The following is an 18,167-nucleotide window of genomic DNA, read 5'->3' as shown; positions in this document are numbered from 1 at the left end:
ACTTGATATACAAAAATGTTAAACAATCCCATATCCCTTTTTAGATTGTGTTGGGAGGGATTATATGATTGATACCTAATGTGTAGTGCATATTGGGTCGCTTGAGGATTTGATTGCAAATTCCAGTTAATTAAAACAAAGTGTTTTTTTTCAAACAAATATCTTTGTGATACCAGACCAGGCTGTCTGAAGATACCGGCTTCCTGACTTAAATGCTCCAAACTGTTACTGTTTTATTTTTCTTTCCCGTTCCAAAATTCAATTTTCCTCTACAAAGCAACCACACTAAACACCATGAATAAATATTTGAAGATATGAAGAACTTGATGAATAAAAACTTTTAGATCAAAGAGTTGATATGTCATAAAACAATAAAACCAATTAAATATAATTCAATTCCAAAAATTAAGAATATTTTTGCATATATTTTGTATTAAAACATAGAGGGGGAAAAATTAAACAAATGCTTTACTGAACTTTAGTGTATGTATGTATGTATGTATATATATATATATATATATATATATATATATATATATATATATATATATAATTGTAGTGGAAGTGAAGGGAAATTGATTACTTGGTGAAAGTAATGAAGAAAGTAACTTACACAAATAAATGGGTGCGTCTCTTTCTATCCTGTCAGGTGACAGAATAAGGGAAGGAAAGAGAAATAAAAGATCTTCATTTGTAGAAGGCTCAGTAATATATATATATACACAGCATTAATTTCCATAGGAGAACTGAAACTGCTATGACTGGTGCTACCAAATCAGGCTGTTTATTGGCTTCCTGAGATGAAATGCACCTACATCGATTTTCTGTTTTTGTTTTCTATTCTCTTTTGTAAAACTTAATTATGTTCTGCAAAAACAAAAACAACAACCCCCTTCCCCTACCCTTTCCTTTTCCTTTCCCTATTTCCCAACCCGGCCTACTCCCCTCTCTCCCCCCCCCTTTTTTTGCCCTGTTGGTAGGGCACTAGAATAAGCAGACTGCCCCCCTGCAGAGGGTAAAAATCCCTCAATGGAGCAACCAGTTAGCCGTGGGTTGTTACCCGTAATGCCTTAGGATGTGATCCTGGTGATTGAGCTAACCTAGACCTGGGTGCATAAAAGTCTAGGCACTGCAACACATTACTTCGGGCGGTCGGAGAGGCTCGATCCGACCAATCGGCCAGTCACATCAAGCCCTAGCACTTACACCCAAAGTACCAACTACCATAACAAAGAACAAAATTTAAAGATACTCCCATCTTTTTTTTTAAATTTTTTTCCCCCACTACAAAAAATAGGCAAACCAAGTAAGTGCTAGAAGGCGGTGGAAAGGGTCAATCGATTGAAAAGACCAGAACTCAACACTCCATCTGAACAAATGTATTTTTGAGGACATATTAAACAGAAAATATAGTGCTTGAGAACTCCTTACCAAAAGAGTATATCCTCCACGTAGGCCCGACATGTTCAAGGCGAATGGGTTTGCCCCTTATTATGCCTCAATTTTGGACTCCGAGGTGGGTAGGGAGCGTGGTTGATGAAAAATAAACCCCAAAATCCATGGCTGATAAAAACAAATGCATCCCCTCAAACCCTTAAAAGAAACCATTCCTCTGACTCTGACCTCTCAAACTCAGGTGAAGAACAAAAATTCAAAACTAGAAAAACTGTTCCAACTATAGACGAAGGAAACTTCCCACGATTCTTAGTTATTGAATTAATCAAAAATAAAAAAATTGGAAATTTATCACCTTTTCTAATAGAAAAGACATTATCCACAAAAAATAAACCAAAAATGAAACAAAAGATGGAAATCTACTAATTGAAATAACCAATCTTAGAGATGCTCAATCTCTACTCAAAATGAAGAACTTCCATGAGTACAAGTGCAAAGTCTTTTCCCATAAAACACTAAACACTTCGAAAGGAGTAATTCGAAGTTATGAACTATCGCTAGCAACTGAAGAAGAAATAAAAACCGAATTAGAAAAACGAGTAATCAACCACATCTGCATAAACATAAAAAGAAACAATAAAATAATAACCACCAACACATACATATTAACGTTTAACAAACCAACAATACCTAAAGAAATAAAAATTGGCTACTTAAATGTAAAAGTAGACCAATATATCCGAGCTCCATTAAGATGTTTCCATTGCCAAAAATATGGACATCATAAAGAAGACTGTAAAGGAATAAAAATATGCAAATAATGCGGCAACAAAGAGCCTGACAACACCGAAGAAAAATGCATAAATGAGGTGAAATGCGCTAACTGCAAAGAAGATCACTCAGTCTTCTCTAAAATATGCAAAACATATAAAAAAGAAAGAGAAATTATAAAAGTAAAGTACAAAAAAAACATAACCTTTCCAGAAGCCAGAAAAATAGTTGAGACGTACATGAAAGACAACACATATGCTGAGACAACAAGAAAGACAACTAAACCATGCCAACATAATGAAATACATGATCAATATAGGGAGCTGATAAACAAACTGATTACATTAAATATTAAAGAATGGCCAGAATTTCAAAATAGCCTAAAAGAAAAATACTCAAATCTAGGAAACAAAATAGAAATAACAAATCCAAACAAAGAAAATAATATTCCATCCACAACAGAACCATTAAAAAAAATTATCACAGAAACCAACAAAACAATCACCAGAAATTAATAAAAACATAAGTAATGATAAAACAGCAAATAAAGAACGTTCCAGAAAAGAAGAAAACCAAACAATAGACACTCAAAATAGATTCCAAATTCTAGAAAAAATGGAAACCGAAAACACCCTAGATAAAAAAAAAAAGAAACCAAACGCAAGTAATCAAGAGGGGAAAAAAATGAACAAGAAGCCAAAACAGCAACATCTCAAGCAAGATTCGGATCGATGTTCGGGTCCAAACAAAAAAAAGAAAAAACCCAGCAAAACACTTCACCAAAGACATAAACTCCGACAAAAGATAAACCTCCTTCTTCTAAAGAGATGGAAATAGAGGAAAACTAAACAACCTCATGGATAGAAATAAAACACAACAAATTATCCAATGGAATTGTCATGGAATAAGATCTAACTATAATGAACTTCTTATACTTATCTGACTCTTCAACCCAGCCATTGTCTGCTTACAAGAAACCTTCCTACAAAACAATAACCATTTCAAAACACCAAACTATAAACAATACAACTATTTCCATAACACAGGCCTTCGTGCTAATGGAGGCACCTCAATTCTTGTAAGGAATAACATACCTCAAAGCAATTTCTCAGTTAAAACAATTACAACTCAAGCAATTACAACTCAAGTCACATTACACAAAACAATCACAATCTGCTCAATATACCTCCCTCCTCATAAAGCAATAAATGAAAATGAACTAGAAAATTTAATAAAATAACTACCTTCACCATTCATTCTCCTAGAAGACTTTAACTGCCACAGTACGTTATGGGGATGTGAAGTCACAAACTCAAAAGAAAACAAAATTGAACAACTAATTAACAAAAATAACTTATGCCTTCTCAATCAAAAAAATCCCACATACTTAAATCCAACAAACGGATCAACTAGTGCCATTGATTTTACCATGTGTGATCCATCAAGCTTCTTGGATTATACATGGAGCACTTACGAAGAACCCTGTGGGAGTGATCACTTCCCTATTATAATCAATTACAGTAACTCCATCCAAAACCACATACCCAGGTGGAACACAAAGCCAACTGGGCCAAATTTAAAGAACTTTGTTCACTAAAATTAACAGAACATCAAATCCAAACAGTAGAAGAATTCATGGAAGTACTCATAACAATAGCCAAAATTGCATACCCAAAAATTCTCCTCCTGGAAAAAAAACAAACCATAGTTCAATCCAGAATGTAAAACGGCCATTAGACAGAGAAAGGCAGCCTTAAAAAAATTTAAAAAACAACCCACAACCAATAACTTAATAGAATACAAACACCAAAGAGCTAAAACTCGAAAAACAATTAAAAAATCCAAAAGATCCTGTTGGCAACAATTTGTCAACAAAATCAACATCACCACTAAACCCAAAACCGTCTGGGAAATGATTAGGAAAATAACTGGAAAATATAATCCGAATCCAATCAAACACCTTCTCACAAATAAACAGAAAATAACTGATAAAAAAGATATTGCTAACACACTAGCTAAAACACTACAATAGACAATTTCGAATACTTAAAAAACATGAAAAAAAAATACAAAATAAACTTTAACTCCAAAAACCAACAGCCTTACAATGAAATCTTCTCACTCAATAAACTAGAAACCACCATAGAAAAATCCCATAACTCAGCTGTAGGACCAGATGAAGTGCACTACAGCTTCCTTAAAGAAATGCCGGTCAAATCATTAAAACTCCTTCTCAAAATTTATAATAAAATACGGGAAACAAAAGATTTCCCAACTTTATGGAAACAAGCAACAATAATACCGATACCCAAATTGGGAAAAGATACATCAAACTTAGAAAACTACAGACCAATCGCTCTCACAAGCTGCCTATGCAAAACGTTCGAAAGAATGATTTACTGTCTTATATGGTATCTAGATGACAACAAAATAATTTCTAAAATCCAGTGTTGATACCAAAAAAATCGAGGATGTATAGACCACATCACCAACCTCGAAAATTACACCAGAGAAGCTTTTATCAATAAGGAACACGTAACATCTGTTTTTTTTCGATCTTGAGAAAGCATATGAAACTACCTGGAAACATGGTATCATAAAAGATCTCCACAACATTGGACTAAAAGGCAGACTACCTGAATTCATAAAAAACGTCCTAACAGACAGATCTTTCCAAGTTCGCATAGACTCGACTTTATCAGACCCACAAAATCAAGAAAAAGGTGTGCCCCAAGGCAGCATATTATCAACAACTATCTTTAACATAAAAATCAATAACATTATAAAAGAACTCTCTCCTGATATACATAGCTCCTTTTATGTAGATGACTACTCAATCAGCTACAGATCTAAATACACTCACGCTATTGAAAGAAAACTACAACATAACATAAATAAAATTAATAAATGGGCAACTAAAAATGGTTTCAAATTCTCCAAAACTAAAACAAAATGTATCCATTTCTGTAACCAACGCAAACTCCATCCTGACCCAACCTTACAGATTGAAGGCGAAAAAAGTCCATTCATAAATGAACACAAGCACCTGGGAATCATTTTTGACAAAAAACTAAATTTCATTCCACACATCAATCACATCAAAACCAAATGTAATAAAGCATTACAACTCCTACGAGTTATTGCCCATACAGATTGGGGAGCTGACAAGAACACACTACTCAAACTATATAGAGCATTAATTAGATCAAAAATAGATTATGGTAGCTTCATATATCAATCCACCAGAAAGTCATATCTAAAAACCCTCAACACAATATGCCACTCCAGACTAAGACTAGCACTAGGAGCATTTCCAACCTCCCCTGTAGAAAGCCTGTATGCAGAAGCACATGAAACTCCTCCAATGCTCAGAAATCAAAACCTTGGTCTAAAATGCTACACAAAACTTACAGCCAACCCCACAAACCCAGCACACAATAGCACTTTAAATCCAAACCGTAAACACCTTTTCGACCAAAAAGAAAATGCAATCAAAATCTTTGGACTTAGAATAAAATTGATTTCCAAAGAAGCAAATCTACTCATAACCAAAATTCATGAAACTGTCCTACTCAAAACCCCTCCCTGGAAAATCGTATCTCCTAACATCGACCTAAGTTTAAGTAAATATGAAAAGAAACATACTCATCCAATAACTTATCATGATGATCTCGATAAAATAAAAAAGTATCTAGACACACACACACATCTATACAGATGGGTCTAAACAAAATAACGCAACAGTCAGTGCAGCAATACTCAATAAATCAATCAAAAAACAATCAAACCTCCCAAAAGAAACCTCAATCTTTAGTGCTGAAATACATGCTCTAATCCTAGCTCTCAAACTCGCCTCAATAACAAAAAAAAAAACAAATTTATAATCCTTTCAGACTCCCAATCTACTCTAAAAGCGATTAAAAATGAAAAGATGGACAACCCCCTAATTGCAAAATTACTCCAAAAATTAACTGAATTAAACAGTAAAAAAGAAATCATTTTCTGCTGGATACCGAGCCATTCCGGTATTAAAGGTAATGAATTAGCAGATTCAGCAGCAAAAAACGTCTTAAATCTTCCAATCGATGCAAATTTTAAAATTCCACACATAGATCTAAAAAGACGTATCAACGCATATACAACAGAGAAATGGCAAACATACTTGAATGAACACCCTAACAACAAACTTCACGAAATCATGCCAAAAAACAAGAACAAAATTAAACAGAAAAGAAGTCAACTAACAAGAATAAAAATAGGCCATACCCACTTAACCCACTCATATCTCCTAAAAAAAGAAAGCCAACCCATCTGTATACCTTGTCAAACACCACTCACAATCAAACACATATTAATTGAATGTACTGATTTTGTAACAGTAAGAAATCGATTCTACAAAGAAAACAATATTAAAGAGTTATTTGATAAAAACAATCCCCACACCTTACTCTCATATCTTAAAAAAAATTGGCCTTTATAAAAAAATTTAAAAAGAACCCTTTATACAACGGTCCTGGATATGACCTAAAACTATATCTGATGGTGAGGCCCCAGCTTGCGGGCCTTGGGGAGTGTGGAGCCACCCTTTAATTGCCATTGCTCCCAGGTCCACTCTGACCCGGAGTGGTAGTACCTGTTAGGGTCCCAACTATGGGTTAAATAGAATCCGACTTAAAAAACAAATATACTCCATTAAAAAATCGTTCCTCAAAATCACTAGATTCGGCATTAAATAACTTGAAAAAGGTTGATATGCCGTAAAACAAAAACAACCAACCAACCAAACTGCTATGAAAAAGAATGAATTGGAAGCACGAAGTGGTTTTTAGTTTTTCAACAGTTGAGAGAGAGGATGGACGGTGGAAATTAGTTGAAGTTAATCGTGGGAAAGCAGAAAATCTTTTTCTTCATTTAATTTTTTTTTTTTTTCATTCAGTGTGTGTGTGTGTGTGTTTTAAACGTTTAGAAAGAAATTTTTTGTTTTTTAAATCAAAGTTAAAAATGAAATTATTGATTCAAATATGAAATGGCCAAACGAAAAAAAAAAATGCTATTCTAATTGTTCTGTTATTAACGTAAGAAATTTCCTTTTTATTTACAGAAGTATAGAAAAAATTTGGTCATCATCATCATGTCTTAATGGATCATTTTTAAAAGTGTGAGTACATTTAAATTTTTTTTTGTGCACAAACTAGCAAGGTTACCCAGCATTGCCCGAGGCAAAAGTATAATCTATTTCTATTAAAACTTCTATCTCTCTCTGCCCTGATTTCCCCCTTTCCTCTTCTCCCCCTCTCTCTTTCTTTTCCACCCAGCTCATTCCTTTCTCTGAACATATACTCACACACTTTTAAAGATTACTTAAGGAATGAGTTGGCATAAGGGAAATAACTCCTTAAAAAATCAGTTACTTCCTTTTAGTTAGTACATAAAATGGCTTGAAAATCGACCCCCCCCCCACACACACACACACACACAAAATTGGTCTTGTATATGTTTCTGACTATTAATGTAATCCGTAACTGACTGGATTTCAGTTGTAAATATTTTATGAAAATTATTTTTGAGAAGTTTTTTTTTTTTTTTTTTTGTTCATAATTTAAAAAATATTTAACTATATTTCTGTATTTTATCTTAAGTGACTTTCATTATAAAAATTTTTTTAAAATAAATCTTAAATATTTTATTTGTTCGGTGCTTGTTAAGCTATGGTTGACAAATCGATTTTTTTAATATCGTTTTAAGCAAAAACAATATTACACACTTAATTGCCAGGTCGAAAATAGTAATATATCCAAAAATTAGAAAAAATTCATCAAGTAGAACAACTGCTATTGTGTTTTTAGTAAAGTCTATTGCTATAGACAACAAATATTGTAGCAATGACAAGTAATCTAAAATATTCCTTTTGGAGTTATGTCTCCTGCTTTTAGCCTCTTACTGCTTACTTTATAATGGCGAAGAAAAATGATTTTATTCAATTTTCCATAAAAATTACTTTTAACTAGAAATAAATTTCTACTCCTATGATTTTTCATAATTTTTGGATTTTTACTATTTTTGGCATGACAATTAAATATGTAATATTGTTTTTGCTTAAAACAACATATTTTTAAAAAAATCCATCCGTCGATTGTATCTTAACAAGCAGTGTTTGGTCTCCGTCAAATCAATCATTTTATGTGTTACTACCTGGTGTTGTCCAGGAAGCAGTGAAGTCATTTTAGTTTTTAATTTTTAGATCTTTTAAATTTATACAAAAAAGCAAATAAATTCTATCTGGAAGGGAGACAACTGTTTTTATATTCTTTAATAAAATAAAAATAAATTGAAGATTATTATTTTAAAAAAAAATTTTTTCTTTAATTGAAATATTTTTCCCTTTTCCCCACTTGCAAAGTACAATATTATAATTCTAATAACACAGTACAACAAAGAACAAATGAAAATTGACAGTGCTCTTTAGTTATTAGATTGACATTCAAAAATTGAAATATTGAATTTAAAGCAAAACTAATGGTATTTACTTAATTGTTATGCTGCAATAATGTGAAAAATGATTTAAAAAAAAATGATAGAAAATTAATTATGAATGAAAATAGTTTTTGAAGAAAATCAGCAAAAATTGAGTTTTGCTAAAAAAAAGTAAACAAGAGAATATGAGTCTTAAAAAGAGGTATAATTATTTTCTAAAAACTTTGAAAATCTTAGGCCAATTTAGATTGTCTTCAAAAATTGTTTTCATTGTCTTCAAAAATTGTTTTCATTAATTGTTTTCACTAATTGTTTTCAAAAATTGTTTTCATAAATTGTTTTCATTAATTGTCTTCACTAATTGTCTTCACTAATTGTCTTCACTAATTGTCTTCAAAAATTGTTTTCATTAATTGTCTTCACTAATTGTCTTCACTAATTGTCTTCACTAATTGTTTTCAAAAATTGTTTTCATAAATTGTTTTCATTAATTGTCTTCACTAATTGTCTTCACTAATTGTCTTCACTAATTGTTTTCAAAAATTGTTTTCATAAATTGTTTTCATTAATTGTCTTCACTAATTGTCTTCACTAATTGTTTTCAAAAATTGTTTTCTTCACTAATTGATTTCATTATTAATTAATTTTCTACCTTATCGTTCTTCATAATTTTTGGATATGTTTATTATTGTCGCCTGACAATTAAGTAGATATCATTGGGTTTTACTTAAAATTCAATATTTTTAATTTCACGCTATTAATGAAGTACCAAATTGGCTAGTCGGATATAAAAGAAAGATAGGAATGGAATGTGGGAATGGATGGTGTTCTCCAAGATGAATTTTTAAGTTTACTTTTTGTTTTTTCTAAATATTTAAGATGTCTCAAGAAGAAATTTTGCTTAATGAATATAGATCAAATTTAATATAAAACTGAAATATTTAAATTTTCAGTCGAAAGTTGTGCCAATATTATTATACCTTCTAAAAACCTTTTAAAATACATTACTGAAACTGAAATTTGAGGATTATTTATTTAATGTTTAATACCTACTGATCAGTTTTCACAAAAAATCACAAGTATCTGAATTTTCACAAAGGATTTTCACCCTATATTTGTTTCCTTTCTATAAAATTAAACTTAATATAGCCCACATTACCAACCCTTATGTCTAATAGCTGTGTTCCCAAATTCATGCTTAATTAGCTTAACAGTGAATCCTATACAAAGAAATATATAAACTTGTATAAATATCTTTTTCTGAAGAGATTGTATGGCATAAAATGACATTTTGATTTCCATTGAATTCATTTGCTTTGTAGAGATCATACTGTTTGTAACAGCAAGAATCATGGTGTCGATCTTAAATGTGTTCGCGAACAGTTGAGTGGATTGGCTCAACTCAATAACAAATCGATTACCTCCATTGTAAGTATATTTTGTTGTGCTTTTTCAGGTTTTGTTTTTTCTAACAGTAGATATACCAACCCAAAATTTTATTTCTATTATATCTAAAATCCTTTAAGATGATGACATAAACTATTTTCTATTAGATAAAGAAATGCTCAATATTCTTGATAGAGCATCATTAATATATGAGAAAATTTAAATAATTAATAAAAATTACATTATCATTGAATTGTTTAATGTTTAAACAAATAAATTTTATGTTTGTGTCTAAACATTTGATTATTTAATAAATTTTCACACAAAATAAACAATGATACCAAATTTATTTTATTAGCGTAGTTTGCCACTGAATTATGACCAATAAAATTATTTGGAAGTTAGAAAATTTATTTTATGTGTTCCAAAAGTCAACATTTCTCATACAGTGTATAACTAAAAATCTAGGTTTTGAACAATGAAAATTTTTTTATAAATGTAATTGTAACATTTTGTGGTTAAAGAAAATTTATCTTAATAGAAACAATAGTTCTAAGATCAAGTGAGCCTAAAAACTAAAAATCTATTACTTTGCAAAAAATGTACAAAAAGTAGACAGAAGATCAACTTTGACTTTTTATATAAGATTTATTTTAACATTAACACATTAAATCTACGTAATATAATATAGAACACATTAAAAATTAATCTAGATTTTTCTTTTAATAGTAAATCAATAAAAAGAAACCCTGGCTTGGATCCTGTAAAAACAGATGGAAACCCAATTTGATGATAGGGCAAACATTTCAGTCATTAAAATTTTCAATAAGGATTTTTTTTTTTTTTTTTTGAAAAAAACAACTTAAAATCCGTGATGAATTATTGATCTCTTCACATTCATAACTGATGTTTCTGATGAAGGCAGAAAGAGTTGTTTTCAGAGTCAATTGTTTTGAAAACGTGATATGTGGAGATTTTCACTCATCTAATAGTATATCATCATCATCATCCAACTGTCAATCTGTGGCATGGGAGAACATTTTCCTCATAAAAGTATCAAGATATTTCAATTTCTTATAATAATATTAAAAATATTACATTATTATAGATTATAAAAATGTTTGATACTTGTACAGTTTAATCAAAACCATTAAAAAATGGAAATATCGAAAAAAGTTTAAATTGTATGTATCTATTTTGCCACTGAAGATCTCCGAAAAAAAAATTTCACTTAATTTGATCGAGTAGTGTTTTGTTTTTGTTTTTTTTACAGCGGAAAAACACGTTTTTATGAGAGCGCATTGAAAGCAGGCATCTTAGATTTGTTCTTAATTTTTGTTTTGAGTTTAGAAACGCCAAAAGGGAGATAACTCCAGTTAAAGCGCCGACACTCCCTCCCCATCTTTAATACTAGCTTTTCTTCTTAAAAATCGAGCTTTTTGCTCGGTATAATAAATTGTTTTTTCGCTGTAAAACAAAAAGTACTTGATGAAATTAAGTGAAATTTTTTTGGGGAGAACTTCATTCCATAACGGATACATACAACTGAAACTTTTTTCGATATTTTCATTTTTTAATGTCTTGATTAAACTGTACAAGTACCAAATATTGTTTTTGGAGGGATTCCAGAATGTTCTAAAATGTGGAATACTAAAATGTTCTATTTTGGAATGTCTCATCCACCAAAACTATAAAAAAACGCTGTTTATGTAAACTCTTTAGTTATGCAGTTAAGATGCTAACTACTGCTGGCTCCGGCAAGATTCCTGGGATAATTCTCCAGCTGAAAGGAACCTTTTAAAAGAATCAATTACCTGCATCCCTCTAAGAAAAACTAGACTTTTGGGAAATATAAAAATTTCTGTCTTTCTCTCTTTGACCAAAGAAATATTATTTCAATTTTCTTTTACTCCATCTTGCTTTTAAATAAAAACATTAGACTAAAGTTAGATTTGACAAACGCTTTCAAATTCTAGTAGTACAAAAGAAAGCATATTTAATATTTGTAAATATTTTGCTTATTCTTAATGTTAGAATAAATGTTTCCTTAATTTATGTACAATAAATATTTGTTTTTTATAACTCTGAGTTTTTAGGTTTTTTTTTTTTTTTTTTTTTTTTTTTTAATATTTATTGCATGTTTAATATCCCCTAGATACAAACATGTAACATTTTTGTCCATCTTATTAACCAGCCTTGATAAGTGGTGACGTATTTATAAAAACAGGAGTGTACTCTGTTGATATTAAGTTAATAGGCAGTCTATAGCAGAGGTAGATTAGTTTTAATGTGGGGAAAATCCAGCTCCCCAAAGAGAGGCACTCTAGATTGGAAAAAAAAATTACCCAAATCTATAGAAGTACTTCTTTAGTAACATTCCTAATCAAAAGGTCACTTGTGTTGTATCAGACCCACACAAGTTGAAACTAGGAGATGGTTGGTGACATCTAATAGCGATACAGACCAAATAACATATTTAATTTCTTTCTCATTAAAGAATTAAAATAAAAATACAAAATATTGTGATTGTTTGTTTTTGACTTTGATTCATCCCAAAACAAGACATATTATGACTGAAATGTTAGGGGCTGTTGTGATAGGGGTCAGGTTTATAAGGAGGCAACCTGAATGGGGAGTTGAGCATCAAGATACTTGTTCATATTACATTTATATAATTTCCGCATGTTGATACAATTAGTATTGAGAAAATTCCAAAGGCAAGAGGTTTGAGAAAAAAAGTTAAGTAAAAAATCTTTCAGCATCTAGGGACTTGTACATTGAAGGGTTTGTATTTTGCTGGTATTCAGTGAATTGAGGGTATTTATGTTGAGAGTGTGCAAGTGTAGTAAATTCACTGGACAACATTCGGTAGAAATAATGTGTAAAATAAGCAGATGGATGCAACTTTAGCAATGTGACATGGGTTAGAACTTAGCAGATGGTGAAGGATCTATAAGGTAAGTTTTATTTCTTGAATAGTGGCATACGAAAAAGAAATAATTAAAATGAAAATGTCACAAGTTAGTGCCACCCTTGTTATTGCTTATTCCTGGATTGACTGCCTAACTCTGAATAATTTCTAAATTTTATGTTTAAAAAAAAATTGTCACAAATCACAATTTTTATTGTATTGATGTTTATCTTAACCTGAGCAAATATTTTATGGTTTTAATTTTGTTCTGAGACAACTTGGCTGTGCATTCTTAACTTGACTAATAATAACTGGGATTTGTCTATTTAAGAAAAAGAATTTACAATCACTTTCTTTTCGGTGATTATTCAAAATTGCATCACTCAGCACATATTTTATCTCACCCCCACTCAACCACCTTTAAACTAATTAAAATTATATTCGTTAAATCTAATTTTTTATTTTATTTAATTTTTTTTATTTATAAAATTTAACTTCTAATCTAAACTTCTTGTTCTTATTAGTTTAATTTTCCAAGTTTCAATAAAAAATTTTCTAAGCCACATTTAAAATAACGAAAAATTGTGTGCTGGTTTAGTCTATCTTGTCTGGTCATATTAACTTAATTTTTAATTGTTGCCTTTTTCATGTGTATATCAGATTTGGAACAAGTTGGTAGACCATTTGATTCCAAGTTTACCCAAGTCCCCACCTCATGCAGAAGCTCTCCGTTTATATTTAATGTTGCCTGAATTGCCCTACATGGACCAACCCCATCGGCATAGTAGCCTCATCACTCCTTTTGGAATGAAGCTGATTAGCCTCGACGGAGTTGCTCTTAAGGTTCTCGGTAAGCCGGAATTATTTTTCAGTTTTTAATTTTATTTATTTTACCTGAACATGAATTCTATCTTTTTAATGCAGGATCTTTATTTTTTTTACATTTTTACACTAATTTTTGTTTTGGTTGTTTTACTCTCTAATTTTGAGCAAATAGAACACTCATTTGTTTGATGTTTCTTTTGGGAAGTCTTTTCAATTCAACTCTTTAAAAAAATATCTGTTGTAGCCGTTTGCACTATTAATACAATATCAATATTAAATTCTGCTAAATATTTCATCTGATACTCCCCAAAAATGACCTCATAATTTCTTTTTTGACCATCATTTCTAAATTCATCTAATTTCATCTTAAAATTTTCTACACTATTTCTGTTCTTTATTTGATCTGGCAATTTATATAAAAAATATATATTACTCGATCGGCAAAATGTGTAAGCAAACTCAGAATGTCACATACATTGCATTCAGGATGAATTTGATAATTTTTGATATTTTATGTCGGAACCATTTGAAGTATTCAATAGTGTTAACATGCAATGGATAACCATTTCTGTGGTTTAAGAGCTGAAAACCTGGACCGCTGGAAAGCAATGGAATATTGGAACGAGTAACTTGCATCGTGATACCAGATTGCAAATTTTGGAAATTTTAAATGCACCTTGGCACTCTTTAAAGGTTGTGAGATGTGAACTTAAGAATTGCGATGAAGATGTGGAAGCAGTGGCTAGCAGGAAAGATCATAGCAAACATGACTGTCTGCACAGTTAAATTCATTGAAGCTGTACAAAAAGGTGTAAGAAGATTCGAGCAAGGTAATGCAGACCTTGGCAAGAGATGACCAATAATGATAACTGAGGAAAGCACTGAATGAGGATCTTCATACAAAAGTCTCAAAATCCAACTACTCACCACCTTAAGATCAAACGCTAGTTGAGCTGCGGTCTTTGTTTCTTCCCAGACAAGAATTTTTGCCAGGACCAGTTGCATGCCACACTGAACAAGTGGTGGCTAGTCTACAGTCGGTACCAAGTTCTACATGTCATGAAGACCAAGTTTCCACAACCTTTTGGTGTTTTCAGTGAAAGTCATGACATAATATCTTGCATCTTCAAAAGAGACTCAAACTCCATTTAGATGTCTATATGAATGTGCTGTCCGTTGTTGATGGGTGAAGAGAATGGCTACAAGAAGACCATGTCACACCTAAAATTCATTATAGTAAAGAGTCTTCCCATAACCTTTTTCCAATTAGAAGCTTACTGCATTGTGCATATTCATCATGTAGCATAAGATTGCTGTGTGCCTCCATCACTTGTTGGGTCATGTTTCATCATACCCAATTTCACTTGCAAGGTTCAAGTTGACCCTTTGCATATGATTGTCTTGGTGCCTCAAGGTGAGATGGATCCTGTGATCGTTCTAATCAATCAGATGCACCTGTCCATTAAGAAAAGAATTAAGTAGAGAAAATAAAAACTTTAATAGTTAAAAAATTTGTCTATTTAATATTGTGTATCAAATCAAAGATTTAATATATTATATAATTTGTAAATAGATTTTATTAAAACTTTTAAATTACAAGTATGATTGAATAATTTAACAAATAATTCAACTTTCAATGAAAAATGTTGATGTAAAAATACATTAAAAATGTGTATGAAAAGAAGATTGATTTCTAATTTATTCATTAAAAAAATAAAGCATACTCATTTTGATACACAGGTTCTCATTAGATTATTAAAGTTGAGCCTTGTCAATACCAAAATAGGTTAACATTTAGAAATACTAGATGCTGTATATAGATGAGTTGCAAAACATCTCTGCAAAAAATATACTACTCTGAAGATGTCCAGTTCCAGTATAGTTTGCTAATCTATGTATGTGTTCACATAATAGAACAACTGCTTTCTTGCTGGAAATACATTGGAATCTTTATAATCATGTAGCAAAGTTCTCTGGAGAGAATATGTAATTCATATAAGTTAATCTTCAATATGAAAATGCTTAAGAAGCAAAAATATTAATAAACCTTATTTTTCTCTCTAAAAAAGGTTCTATTTGCATATGACTCAAGATAAACTAACTATACATACACTTGAAAAATTAATTTACAAAGTGAATTTGCAGAAGGTGTTTGTAATATTTTTTAAATTTATTTTGTAGACTTTTTTCTCTACCAATTTCTGTTTATAAAATCTCTTTGGATTTTAAAAGAAAATAAACTTTAAATATCTTTTCAACACCAAAATATTTTTTTATTTTGAGATTGATTAAAAATTTCTTTTATTTGTTCAAATTTAAAATTCAATTAATTTTATATTTTAGATTTATGGTGGGCAACTCTGGAAGCAAATTTTTTTAGCAGAATTGTTTATGTAAGTTTATAAAACTCTCTGGGCCTTTTTTTAATTAATTCTATTCAACACTCTTCAATAATTTGTATAATGATGTTTTTGATAATATTATTATAAAAGTACATTTAATTACAAAAAAACACATAGTGCATCACCATTTTTGGATAGTCGAGAATAACAGATAGTCTTTGGTAATTGAATGGAAACATTTTTAAGTCAACTAGGATATGTGAGTGTTTAGATTTTCTGTGTAGATCATGTCTGAGACAGAAACTAGACCGCGGGCTAGGCTTTGGACAACCCTGATTTACAGTCTTTGTGTTCTTATATACCGACAAGAATACTTATTCTAGGACAGAATGATGCCTTGAAAATTTCCAAGGCAACATGGTTTTGGAACCACTTTTATGTCCCCCCCCCCCATGAAAATTTAAGTCAATATATAATGCTACTAAATCTTATGCCTAGAATCCTTATAACAATTTTGATCAAAATCCATTACATGATTTTGATTTTAGAAAATGTCTTGAATTAAAGGAATTTATTTAGGGAATCTTGCTTAATTGGTGTCTAATGATTATCAAATTTAATACAAATCTAGAATATGTGAATTTTCAAATGGGAGGTTGTGCCCATATATCTATTAAAAACATTTAAAATATTCACAGTGAAACTGAAATTTAGGAATATATTTTTAATTAATGTCTAATACCTGTTGTCAAATTTTCACAAAAATCAGAGGTAGTTGAATTTTCATGAAAACTTCCTTTTGTATAAAACTAAATCAAACTAAACATAGCCTACCTTACCCACCCTTAAGTTTAACAACTGTACTCCAGAATTCATAATGATTGATCACTTAATTTAGGAGCGAATCCTATATATATATATATATATATGAGTTGGTTCACTAAAATCTTACAAACCCTTTTTTGTGCACTTGAAGCAATTAACTAAACAACAAAATTGTTTACAAAATAATTACTGACTAAATAATACTTATTATTGGTATCACCATAAGAAAAAATAATTAACACTTTAATTTGAAAAACAAAGTTTGTACTAATCTACCGTTTATAGTGTTAAATATATATTTTTTTTTCCAGGTCTACAAACAGTGTCTTAGCCATGTCTTATCACTTGCTGCTGGTAGTGAATCAGAGGTGAGTTGTTGTTTTTATTCCTTCAACTGTTAACATATATTCGTCAAACAATCTTATCAATATCCTTATATATCTCAATTCAGTTCAATCCCCATGTTACATGCTAACATGCATTGGATGACTTTTAGAAATTGTTGTTTAAAATAATTTATCTCTGGCCAAGTCTTTATTTATCCTTTTTCTGAAATGCATTCTTATCACTTCCTTCCATGTTTTCCTTGACTTTCCCCTTTGAACTGACCTTGCTACCTCAACTGTTCTACATCTCTTAACCCAAGCACTCTTATCCATTCTTTCAGTGTGACCAATTCAGTAAAGTCTTCTGTTCTGCAAACATCTCTCTATATTGTCCAGATTTAATTTTCCTCTGAGGTCATCAGATCGAAGTCTGTTGTTAAGATTCACATCCATTGCATCACTTTCACAGTCTATAATATAAGTCTTGTTCTTCTTTCTTGATTCTAGGTGCCCTTCATTCATACCCTCGGTGTTGATTATGACTTTGAAGTGTATTTGGTGTTAAGGTCCCAATTTGGGGGATGGAGATGTCACCTGTCAAACAAATAAAATAATAACTCTTAAACCTCCATATGCAACAAATTACTAAAAAAAAAAAAAAAAAAAAAAAAATACAATATCTGAAAATATTTTCCTAAACCATAAACTATGTGAACATTTATCAACATGGAATTACTACCCAATTAAAGACAAGACATACTATTTAAGATTAGTCAGAATCCAACACACACATACTTTAAGCAGAAGCTGTATATTTTTTTGACTTGTTGGAGTTTCTTCACAATCATTGTTAAATCTTCCTTTTGGAGAGAGAAGGATAAATGAACTTTTGATTCGTTAGTTTTTCTTCAT

The 18,167-nt window shown here is 30.7% G+C and overlaps 1 protein-coding gene across 4 annotated transcripts in view; it reads left to right on the top strand.

Moving 5' to 3' along the window:
- The window catches only part of LOC145252712 (putative E3 ubiquitin-protein ligase HERC4), a 160,713-nt gene that overhangs the window by 99,528 nt on the left and 43,018 nt on the right, over positions 1-18,167 (top strand). For all 4 annotated transcript variants that reach the window (XM_080112544.1, XM_080112545.1, XM_080112547.1 and 1 more), the window contains exons 11-15: positions 7,268-7,324; positions 9,963-10,068; positions 13,598-13,787; positions 16,106-16,155; positions 17,241-17,297. In XM_080112544.1, coding sequence (XP_079968670.1) covers positions 7,268-7,324; positions 9,963-10,068; positions 13,598-13,787; positions 16,106-16,155; positions 17,241-17,297 — 460 coding nt within the window. The remainder of the gene's footprint in view (positions 1-7,267; positions 7,325-9,962; positions 10,069-13,597; positions 13,788-16,105; positions 16,156-17,240; positions 17,298-18,167) is intronic.

This window comes from Euprymna scolopes, chromosome 29 (assembly GCF_053919585.1).
Source record: "Euprymna scolopes isolate OS-2025 chromosome 29, ASM5391958v1, whole genome shotgun sequence".
Classification (NCBI taxonomy): Eukaryota; Metazoa; Mollusca; class Cephalopoda; order Sepiida; family Sepiolidae; genus Euprymna; species Euprymna scolopes.
This window is presented reverse-complemented; position numbering and strand designations above follow the sequence as displayed.